The following is a 12,085-nucleotide window of genomic DNA, read 5'->3' as shown; positions in this document are numbered from 1 at the left end:
TACACCATTCCAGCATCAGGGACCCCCCCCCCCCCCCACCTGCTACACCATTCCAGCATCGGGGACCCCCCCCCCACCTGCTACACCATTCCAGCATCAGGGACCCCCCCCACCTGCTACACCATTCCAGCATCGGGGAAACCCCCCCCACCCCCCACTCCCCTCGCACCCTGGACTGCCAGCTTGATGTTCCTGTTAGATTGCCACTCCTCACTCTTCTATACACACAAGATGAATGGTAACATCTCCCACCCTTGCCTGACACATGGATATGTGCCATTTGACACGATGTATCTCACACCCCGAGCGTAGTGCCCTGTAGTCATTTTCCAAAACATCAGTTCCATGCCAAGTTGGTACTTACCCATGCAGCGTGCAGAAGATCATTGAACCTCTTTCGGAACTGGACCCATGTAGGGTGCACCACATCATGTACGTTCACTGCACCTTGTGGCGTGACATTCTCTTCCATTGAGTGGTTGGTGCAGGCAGCTGTTTGAGAATCCTGGGGCCTACCTGCATTAGCATTGCACTTGCCGTGCTCACTTGGTGCTGAGGCTGGAACCTGTGCCAAATTTCATACTCTCTCATTGACAGATCCATTTGTCTCCTCCACTACCCCTGGCAGCCTTCAGAGGCTTGGCTGGGCTTTTTTATTTACCCACTCTGGGTCACCAATTTGACTCAGCACCCAGCCAGTTCTGGTCCCTGCCAGCATCACTGTACCAATGTCTGCCCACGTTTCATGCTGGTTGGCTAGCCAGCAAGAAATCAACGTTCGCAGCCGGAAGCGGACGACACGGTCGCTTCCAGGCCCACTGATCAAATGCGCATGGCAATCGTAAACTTCTGGCCATAGTGTTTAGGTATTTTGGGGTGAATACGTGAATAAGCTTTTCTCTTTGTTTAAACCCACAGAAGCCTGCTGGAAATTTTAAACTGGCAGGGAATTTGGAAATGCACGCATCTATCTTTTCAAAATTAAACCACACAAACAGGTGCAGATTAAGTGGATTGGCCATGCTAAATTGCCCCTTTGTGTTCAAAGATGTGCAGGTGAGGTGGGGTTACGGGGATAGAGTGGGGGAGTGGACCTGGGTTAAGGTGCTCTTTCAGAGGGTCGGTGCAGACTTGTTGGGCCAAATGGCCTCCTTCTGCACTGTAGGAATGATATGGTTCTATGATTACGGACAGAAGGGAAGGAATTGGAGGTTTCAGTTTATTTCTCCTTCCCCGTCTGGAACACCAGCTCCCCAGGGATTCCCAACGGCGATCACACCTCGTGAGATCTAACCCGATGAGATGTTGCGATCTGGATCCTGCCCACAATGGGCGGGACTCAGTCTCGCACGGCTAAGTGAGTGTAAGGAGCCACTTAGCCATGCTGCTGCTGGATCCACCAGGCACCCAGCATTTATTGACCTCTCTGAGGAGGCCCCAGCTGGGCGCCGTTCAGTACTTATCTCCACAAACGGAGACCAGATGGAATGGTGCCTGGGGAGGTCTCCCAGGCAATCGGAGGCCCCCAGGAGGTTGGCCTCCAGGCAGGGTGGCACCCTGACACTGCTGGTGCCAGCCTTGCACCTTGGCATGCCACCTGGGCATCCTTGCAGTCTCACCCTGGTGCCAGCATGGCACAGTGCAGAACGAGGCCATCAGCCCAACATGGCTGTACCGACCCTCTGAAAGAACACCCTAACCCAGACACACTCCCCTGCATTATCCCCGTAGCCCCACCTAACCTGCACATCTTTGGACACTAAGGTGCAAGTTAGCACTGCTAGGGTGCCGAGTTGGCACTGCCAGTCTGGCCGTGGCAATGTGCCAGGCTGGCATTTTTCCCATGTTGAGGATTGGGCCTGGGGATGCTGTGTCCATGTGAGGCGAGGTGCGGGGAGGGTGGCCCAAGGACCCCCAACAGGTGAGTTGGGGGAGGGTCCAGAGGTTGCATCAAAGGGGCGGAGAGATCGGGTCGCCGGAACTCCTCAGTGTAAGAAATTACGCTGAGTGCGGCCTCGTGGAGAGGGGTGGGGACATTCCACGCCAGGACACTAAAAAAAGAGTGCCGTAGCACCGGGAACGACCCTGCTAAACCCGCCCAGAATGGACTCTATTTTTTTTAGTTAGACCGTGCCCAGAGAATCTTTTCTGCAGTTGGGAAATAAACTCACCGGCTAGACCAGCTCCTCAGAGGCTGGAGTGCCATTTTTAAAGGGTGTCCCATTCTCAAAGTGAGGTTGAGGGTCTTCAACACCCTCAGCCCTCGACCCCGGAGGTACAACGTCCTCCCCATCGCTAAAGGTTATCGTGAGCCCCACCTGAACCACCCAGGCATGAGGGTGACCCTGCCCCAGACCCATCCATCCTTGTGGGCAGCGGGGCACCCCCCCCTCCCCCCCCCCCCCCCAAGTGAGCATACCTCGCAATGAGGTCACTCACTGCCACCCAACTTCAGGGCCCCCTTTTCAGTCCCTCCTGTTTCAGGCCTCCCACATCTTTCAGCACTCCCCCTTCATTTGAAAGCGAATGGATTTATTAGTGATAGGCAACATGGTTTGGTGTAGGGAACGTCATGTCTTACCAACTTGATAGAGTTTTTTAGGAAGTGATTGACGAGTGTAAGGTGAGGATGTTGCCGACATGGACTTCAGTAAGGCGTTTGACAAGGCCCCTGATGGTACACTGGTACAAAAGGTAAAGTCGCAAATTCAAGGGACAAATGCGAGGTGGTGCATTTTGGAAGATTAAATTCAGGTGTGAATTATACAGTAAATGGCAGAACCCTTAGAAGCATTGACAAAAAGAGGAGTCGAGGCGTTCAGGTCCATAGTTTCATGAAAGTGGCAATGCAGGTGGATAAGTTGATCAAAAAGGCATATGGCATGCTTGCCTTCATTGGCTGGGGCATTGAGTACAAGAGTTGGCAGGTCATGTTACAATTTTATAAACTTTAGTGGGGCTACATTTGGAATATTGCGTGCAGTTCTGGTCGCCACACGACCAGAAGGACGCGCTGCTTTGGAGAGAGTGCAAAGAAGGGTTACTAGGAAGTGCCTGGTTTGGAGTGTGCTAACTAGGAGGAGAGGTTGAATAAACTCGGATTGTTTTTGTTGGAAAGACAGTGGCCTGATTGAGGTCTACAAAATTATAGAGGTATAGACAGGGTGAATAGTCAGAAGCTTTTTCCCAGGGCGGCAGACTCAATTACAAGGAGGCACAGATTCAAAGTATAGGGGAGATGTGCGGGATAAGTGTTTCACACAGAGGGTGGTGGGTGCCTGGAACACGTCAGTGGAGGTGGTGGAGGCAGTCACAAAAGCAATGTTTAAGTTGTATCTTGATAGACGTTTAATTAATTAATAAACATGCCCATTTAAAAATAAAAGATGTGTCTTGATAGCCACATGAACGGGCGGGGAATGAAGGGTTACAGATCATATGGGCAATAAGTAGTAGGTCTAAACAAGGAATCAGATTGGCGCAGGCTTGGTGGGCCGAAGGGCCTGTTCCTGTGCTGTAATGTTCTCTTTGTCTTTCTCTCTTTGTCTTTGTCTTCACCTTCATGAAGCCCCTTCATTCCCTTTTCATCCTCCCAACTTTCATATCCCCCACTTCACCCCCCCCCCCCTTTCATGGGCAAAGCACCCCTTAGGCCCTATAAACTGGCACTGCCAACCTGGCACCGGGACACTGCTCGTGGTACCGTGGATGGCACTGTCCCCAACCACCCGAGGGGCTCCAATGGCCTCCGAGCCCCATGGCATGTCTATCATGCCTGGTCTCCCCTTGTGGAAACCAGTACTAATCTGTGCCTGCGTGAGGCCTCGCCGTAGCGACGGGTGACTCCCACAAGCCAGGAGAATGCAGCCTTAAATAGGACGTGCATATTTAGCTGAGGCTAATGGTTCATTTAAATCTAATTATCTGGATCACACCCAGCGTGCACCTGGCACAACGGGACCTTCACCGGGCCCGACATGGTGAGACAATCACGGCCAATGGGCTGGATTCACTTTGAGACGAAGTGCTGACGCTGTCGTGAAAACTGTGGTCTTTTACGTCAGGAAAACTGGCGTCAAAAGGCCACCGATTCCCCGTTTTGCGGGTGGCTAGCAGGGAGCCATCGTAGAGCTTGCAGCTCTAGCTGCCGAATTGGCCCTCAACACTTCCGGGTCAGAGGCCGCGTATGCGCGCGGCAGCGGTCTGCAGCGCTGCGCCGTGCTCCATGGCGCAGCCCCGCGGACCTGGACTACCAAAGTAGTGCCCCGCATTGGTCGCATTGGTCGCTCGCGCGCCCACATTGCCCCAGCCCCGAATGAAGCCCCCCCCCTGCCCGCCGATCGGCCCTCCCCCGACTTGGGTGGCCCCGGACTGAGTCCACAGCCGCCACGCAACGATCCCGGAATGTGTGAGCACACGTAAGCCGTTGGGAATTCGGCCAGTCGGGGACAGGGGCTTCATTCGGGGCTGGGGGCAATGTGGGCTGGCGGTCCGGCCTGCAGCCGCCTGAGGCGGTGGATACTTGTCGCAACGTACTCCTCGTGTATGCCGATTTTCAGGGGGCGGAGAATTGAAAAACCGGCGCCGCTCCCGATTCGGCCGCCAAAACGAATTCTCCGCCCTGTCACTGAACGCGATTTCGGCGTCGGGGAGCGGTGAATCCACCCCCATATTTTTGGCTGCGATGAAGAGATTTTTAGCCTCTTAGGGAACAAAAGGAATGGAGTGTGGACGAGAAAGTGGAATTGAGGCTTGTTCTAGGAGTGTGTCCAGCAAATCCTCACCAGCCAGATTATATTGTTCTCTCTGCAAGTCGAAGTTTGGTCTTGAATTATACATCCTCTTGGCCCCGCCTATGAAGTGTAATTCTGATTGGGAATTCAGTGAAGTAGGGAGGGAGGATTTTATCCATTCTAAATACACATGCAATGAAAGTATCCCAATGAAAATGCACTGACCACGCTGAAAATATTCTTTAAATTATTGATGGTAAATTAGGCTTATTTCAGTTCCTTTCATTAATGCTGCATCATTTTAAACTCATTTTAGTTGTTATTTTGCGATGAGAGTCACATTAGAAAATATTGTCATTGTGACCCATTTTAATTATCTGTGAGCACAATATTGTGTATTTGTAACCTCAGTTTGTGGACCTGCATTCTGTTGGTTAAACGTTGGGAAGGGTGGGGATAGGGGTCACAGAGGTCACAGAGGTCATAGTGCAGTCCATTGATAGATCTTTCTTTGTTAAAGGAAATGTTTGTGAAGGAAAAATGATGTTCAAAAGAACCAGAAGGAATCTTGTGCTATTTTGCTCTGTTGTATTCTGATTCTCTTGTTTTATTATTTCCCTAGGTGAGGAGGTGAAAAATCCCCAGAAGTCCATCCCGGTTGGGATTATAGCTTCTCTTCTCATTTGCTTCTTGGCCTACTTTGGGGTTTCTGCTGCCCTCACACTTATGATGCCTTACTACCTCCTTGATACTAAAAGTCCACTTCCTGGTGCCTTTGAATATGTTGAGTGGAGTCCTGCTAAATACTTCGTAGCTGTGGGTTCACTGTGTGCACTTTCAACAAGGTATTATATGAAGAGAATACTAATGGCTTCTCAATCTAATATAATTGCCAACTTGAACCACTATTTTTGGCACGTCAAGAATTCAGTCCTTCAATTGCACTTCATGTTGTTCCTTGCATTACATATTCAAGAAATGCATTTTTTACTTTACTTTGCACACTGGACTTGGATACATGGTGGTATGGTACATGGAGACCCATACTGCCCTCCTAGCATAAATAATTACAAAAAGGGCGTGGTATGTAAACTACAATAAGACTGTCCTTTCACTTTATTCTACAGAGCTGCATTATTATCATTTTTAAATTTAGTTCACCATGTTTATAAACTGATGACAAGTATAAATTACAGGTCGAGGGGGAAAAAACATTGTTATCTCCTTATTAATTCTGCAAATGTACTTTTGGTACAGAAGTGGTTTGTCCTTTTTACTGTGAAAAGGGCTAAACTTTCTTCCATTGGAATCTGTTGCTTGCAGATAGATGGTGAAGTTGTCTGAGGGATTTCCATTGTATAAAATTAAAGTTTTTTCATCAAATAGTAATTAGTAAGTAAGTAAATTTACAGAACTTCTTAGTGCACACATAGGAAAGTATTGGACCTACTTGAGGCCCCTTATTCTTGGAATAAATATTGGGCACGATTCAGCGGACTCAAGCCAAAATCTGGTTTCAGGCAGGGAGTTTTGCATTGGCTGTATTGGCGAGATCGCTGCCCATATTCAACAGATACTTTGTGACAAAAATAACCCCCCACAGGATTCTCGACATTACTGGTTCGCACACCATCTGATTCACCCGGCTCGTACCTCAGTTGTTCACCGCTAACAAGAGGGAGCTGCTTTTAAACGCTCTCTCGCCACTCACTCCTAGTCAGCACACAAGCATGGCAGTGCGCCGACCTGCTCCTCACTTTGGGGATGCCGACCTCACAAGGCTTCTCGATGCTGTCATGAGAGGCACCCTGTTCCCCTGAGGGGGTTGGAGGACCAGGTGCAGGGTCAGCAATGCCGCCTTGGAGGCAGTGGCAGAGGCTGCCAGTCCGGGCAGCATGACCAGGAAGATCACCGTCCAATGTGAAAATGAAAAAAAAAAGAAATGAAAATCGCTTATTGTCACAAATAGGCTTCAATGAAGTTACTGTGAAAAGCCCCTAGTCGCCACATTCCGGCGCCTGTTCGGGGAGGCTGGTTTGGGAATTGAACCCACGCTGCTGGCCTGCCTCGGTCTGCTTTAAAAACCAGCGATTTAGCCCAGTGTGCTAAACCAGCCCCAATGTTGGAAGAAGGCGTCATTTAGTGTTCTAAATGACGCCTGCGTGACTTCCCGCTGGGGGTCAGGTAATTTCCGGGATGCTGCTGCATTTGAATTTAATCTCGTTAATGAGATTTAAACGAATACAAATGAGGGTTAAGGATATTCTCGCCATTTGTGGGCGTGATCCGGAATGTGCCATCAGGAGTGGGCCGGGTAAATCGCAAAGTGGTTCAAACCCATCGCGAATCTCAATTTAGCCTCTCCCGCTATTCAACCGGTGTGCCCAGATTCACGCTGGGCATAACGGGATCACAGAATCGCGGCAATTATATTCAACAGTTTCCTATGCAGTGTTCTCCATTCATTCCAATCAGTGTCACCCAATTCTAATGTGTGTATCTCAACTCTTGACCGGCTGGAAATTTGCTGAGCACTATTTATCTGTCTCTCATCTCGTTTTTAGTTTGCATTTTGCTTTTCATTCTGATTTATTTCTCCACAGCCTGCTGGGCTCCATGTTCCCTTTACCCCGCATTCTATATGCTATGGCCAGGGACGGTTTACTGTTTGGCATTCTTGCAAAATTGAGTAAACGTCAGACTCCAGTTGTGGCTACAACAATTGCAGCAAGTATTTCCGGTGAGAGGAATCATTTTCTAACCCGATTCAGGCTGAAGATTTCCAAATGACTGTCTCTCGGTGTTTAATATTGTTTCAATCTATAGGTTGTTTAAAAATTTTAATGTGAACATGCAAGAGGATATTTCTAATGCTGTATTCCCAACATTGTGCTGTGGAATCTTTGGGCAGCATTTTCAGACCCCACTGTGGTGGGAACGGAAGCAGATGTGGCCCCTTGCCGGCACCAGCCATTTTGTTGCCGGGGTGAATAACCGATTGTGCTTGTCAAGAAACTTGTTAGTTCAATGAAAGGAGGCCAATTGGAATTTCTCAGTTGGCCTCCAGTTTCTCATGCTGGTGGGCAACATTTTAGGTGCCCTGGGGCGAGCAGGTGGCAGCACGCTGGGATAGGAATGTTCCAGACAGGTGCAGCAGCCGTATGCTGTTTTGTAGATGGGTTCCCCTCTGCAAGAGTGGTGACCTGGTTCCAAGATCAATTGGCAGGAATCTTAGGCCCTGCAGTGGTCAGGAATGGGGGGGGGGGGGGGAGATAAGGCCTGAAAATACCAGAAAAGTCAGGCCTGTTGGTTTTCTGATCTCGTTCCCGGCACCAGCTTTTTTACTACAAGGTTGGGACTGACTAGGCTCAATAAGACCTTTGTTAAAGGTATGCCTCGGAGGCTGACCAAATTTCCTAATCAGCCTCCAGTTTCTGCTGCGACAGGGAAGCAGGGGCCAGGCCAAATGCTGGAGGCAGGCAGCCAGTGGCAGGCCAGGGAACCAGCCTCCAAGCCACTGTCAGTGCACCCCAGGCCACCTGATCATGGAGCTCTCCAGCATCCTCCCCCCTCCTCAATACTCCCCAACAGTGGTGACCTGACTGATTTTTGTATTTTAAAAATAAATGTTTTTTTTTTAAATGGTAGAGATGGCATATTCTTGTTGAAGCAACCTCTCATTACTTACCCTTTACTGCAGCATGTGCTCCTCTGAAGCTGTAAGGCCTTGATTTGGACTTCCAGCTTCAAAAGCCCTCCTGTTACCTCCATGTCAATGGAGGGAGAGCCTCTGTCAAATTTAGACCATCATCTCTGCCCCCAATTGTTTTGATTTGGGCTTTTCTCTGGTTTCTTTCTTAATATCTTTACTTTTTTGGTGGGTTAGTTAATATCCTGCCATTCACACCTCATCTAGTCAGATCTTTTATTTATTTAGCTGTCCTATTACTACTCCCTTTGCTTTGGGCCTTGTAAACATTTGTCATTTAATCTCTCCTACCCTCCACCCTATCACAGAGCTTCCATTTTGTTCTTCTCCCCCCCCCCCCCCGTTCCCCACAGCATTCCCCCCCCCCCCCCCCCCCCACCCCCACCCCCGCCCCCTGGTTTCACTTGCTCAAAGCCTCTTACATTTCTAACTTTTCTCAGTTCGGAAGAACTCTGTTTCTCTCTCCAAAGATGCTACTGAACCTTTTGAGCATTTCCAGCATTTTCTCTGCTTTTCTTTCTAGATTCTATCCCTTGGCCTGCACTCCTCCACTACAACCACCCCCCTCCCCTCCCAACACAATTGGAGGGGAAATCCTGTCCTTTATTTCACATCACTGCAGCTGCTGGGAAAAGTCCCAGTAGGACCTGTCAGTCAACCCCAAAAAATAGAGTATTGTACTTTCCTCTAAGGTGTTGTCCTCTGCCTCCATGGGGGATTATCAATCCTCCAGTACCTCATTCAAGTTGACATTATTTAAATCTGAATTTGCACAGCTCGTGTTTTTAGTGTTGAGGAGGTCATCACAGAAGAGCCTAATACATAGAATCCCTACAGTGCAGAGAATCCCTACAGTGCAGAAGGAGGCCATTCAGCCCATCGAGTCTGCACCGACCCTCTGAAAGAGCATCCTACCTTGACCCACTCCCCTGCCCTAACCCCATAACTCCACCTAACCCATGGGAGGAAACCGGAGCACCCAGAGGAAACCCACGCAGACATGAGGAGAATGTGCTGTCATCACTCTGGATATGTACATCTCTTTCGGCAGGAACACAAGAATAATAATCAAGAGTGGTGGTGGTGGGGGGGGCGGGTGATATTCTAACTATTTTAGCATTATTCAAAATAATTTCAATGGAAATAGGGAAACAATCTCAGACCTGTAAAGTACACAATTGATAGTGGACGAGAGAAAGTCAGATGAAATAGTCACATGCGGACTCTGAGTAGAGTAGATTTGATGGACTGAAAGGCGACCTTGCTCCAGACTATCTTATGTTCTTGAATCTTGAGGAGATTGAAGAGTTCACCGCACCGAGAGCGAATTGTTATCCATTTACTTACGTATATTCAATGTATGCTTCTTAAACCACGTAAAACAGAAATAATTTTGAAATTATTGCTTCATTTTCCTTTTTTAGCTGTAATGGCATGCCTTTTTGACCTGAAGACATTGGTTGACATGATGTCCATCGGAACACTTCTGGCCTATACTTTGGTGGCATCATGTATCATTATCTTGAGGTAAAAGTCCTGTTTCCAGGTAGCTGAGACGTCAATCCATATGTGTACATACAGAGGTTTCATTCATCAACCAAAAATATTTTGTTTATGCAAATAGGTACCAACCAAATTTTAGTAATAACGTTGACGTAGAACTGAATGAAGAGAAGCAAAGTCAACAGACTACAGAGGCCCCTCAGGGAGGTTTCAGCTTTAGTTCGTTGGTAATTCCACTTCAATTCGCCACACAGCAATCATCAAATATTGTTACATGTTGTGTCGCACTAATAGGTGAGTACTCAAAAAGTATTACAAAGTCACTCAAGAATCAAACAACATGATAAACAATGCTGTATTACTTGGACCATGCTGCAGTGAGATAGAAGTGTTGTATATCACAGCTGATCTTCCTGGCAGCATAATGGGATGTTTGATACGCAAGTGGAAATGTTGCTTTGGTCTTCATACCTGGTTGTAGCTACCCCAGGGTAGGGTGTTACAGTGCCCTGCTCACTTCTCAGCTGGGATGACGACGGGACACAAGTTTGGATGGATGATCCCCACCCCGTCTACTCATTCGCCAGTTACAATGCCATGGAGGTCCTATCAGTGTCTTCACAAGGTCTTTGCCCGTCTCTGCCAGGTGCCCGCCATCATCGCCAGCACAATTAACATCAGGGATTGACGAGAATGGCCCAGGAAACGGACATGCTCCTTTTTAGCTGCTCACCCACTCTGTTTCTTGCAGAGTTAAATAGAATTGTGTACTTTTTAAGCAGTATTGCAATGAGGGGATTAACTTCTGCTGTGCACTATTTCTAGCACAGTTTGTTTGCATTAAATCCCTTCATGTGCTACATGAATTGCAGTTAATGCATTCAGATAGCACAGTGGTTAGCACTGTTGCTTCACAGCACCAGGGTCTCAGGTTCAATTCCCCGCTTGGGTCACTGTCTGTGTGGAGTCTGCACATTCTCCCTGTGTCTGAGTGGGTTTCCTCCAGGTGCTCCAGTTTCCTCCTACAAGTCCCGAAAGACGTGCTGTTAGGTGAATTGGACATTCTGAATTCTCCCTCCGTGTACCCGAACAGGCTCCGGAATGTGGCCATTAGGAGCTTTTCACAGTAACTTCATTGCCATGTTAATGTAAGACTGCTTGTGACAATAAAAAATATTAATTAAAGATAAACACAGAGTCTACACATTCTCCCCATGTCTGCGTGGGTTTCCTCCGGGTGCTCCGGCTTCCTCCAACAGTCCAAAGATGTGCAGGTTAGGTGGATTGGCCATGATAAATTGCCCTTTGTGACCAAAGGGGTTAGGAGGGGTTGTTGGGTTGCGGGGAATGCGTGGAAGTGAGGGCGTAAGTGGGTCGGTGCTGACTCGATGGGCCGAATGACCTTCTTCTGCACTGTATGTTCTATGTTAGAGGGAATGAAACCCTTAGAAAGCTATCTCTAAATCATTGTTCATCGTGACAAAGGCTATAGATTGACTCTTAATTGCTCTCTTGTTCAGTCATCTTAAGTTGCATTCTAAGTGGAATGACCAAATTTCGGCTGGAATCTATCGTAGCAGCAGAGACCGGGAGCATTGGTTGCTTGGTGCCTGTCCTATTGATATCAGCAGTTACAACGTTTATCATCTGCAGGCAGCCGCAAAACAAAGTGAAAGCTTCATTTATGGTAAGGTGATGGTGGAGATAAATAAAGTAAATTCGCCGTTGTCCCAGATGACCATAGACTGGCAAATAAAAGTACTGTCAGCTCAGGAGGAAAATACTTCTTGATTAAACATTTCACTTTACGTGGTGAATTACCTCACCAGTTTTATTTTTAATAGTCACCACGAAAAAATTATCTTTTGAAGAATGGAGGAATTTCAAATAAATAAGACTACAGCAATTTTTTAAATTCTTTCTTGGGATGTGTGAATCACTGGCTAGGCTTGCATTTGTTGCCCATTCTTACGAGCCGAGAGAATCTCTTGAAACATTGCCATCCTTTTGACTCTTCGGTCATGGCTTGCGACATCTGTGAGGGTCAGAGGAGAGTTAAGAGTCCCCCATTAATGTGGGTCTGCTGTCACCTACAGGCCAGACCAGGTAAGGATGGCAGATTTCCTTCCCTAAAGGGCAT

The 12,085-nt window shown here is 48.1% G+C and overlaps 1 protein-coding gene across 1 annotated transcript in view; it reads left to right on the top strand.

The window, feature by feature from the left end:
• The window catches only part of LOC140427099 (cationic amino acid transporter 2-like), a 73,381-nt gene that overhangs the window by 33,970 nt on the left and 27,326 nt on the right, over positions 1-12,085 (top strand). The window contains exons 6-10 of the mRNA XM_072512614.1: positions 5,356-5,578; positions 7,337-7,473; positions 9,867-9,969; positions 10,067-10,239; positions 11,466-11,632. Of these exons, the coding sequence (XP_072368715.1) occupies positions 5,356-5,578; positions 7,337-7,473; positions 9,867-9,969; positions 10,067-10,239; positions 11,466-11,632 (803 nt within the window). The remainder of the gene's footprint in view (positions 1-5,355; positions 5,579-7,336; positions 7,474-9,866; positions 9,970-10,066; positions 10,240-11,465; positions 11,633-12,085) is intronic.

The sequence above is a fragment of the Scyliorhinus torazame genome, chromosome 7, assembly GCF_047496885.1.
Source record: "Scyliorhinus torazame isolate Kashiwa2021f chromosome 7, sScyTor2.1, whole genome shotgun sequence".
In the NCBI taxonomy this organism is placed as follows: Eukaryota; Metazoa; Chordata; class Chondrichthyes; order Carcharhiniformes; family Scyliorhinidae; genus Scyliorhinus; species Scyliorhinus torazame.
This window is presented reverse-complemented; position numbering and strand designations above follow the sequence as displayed.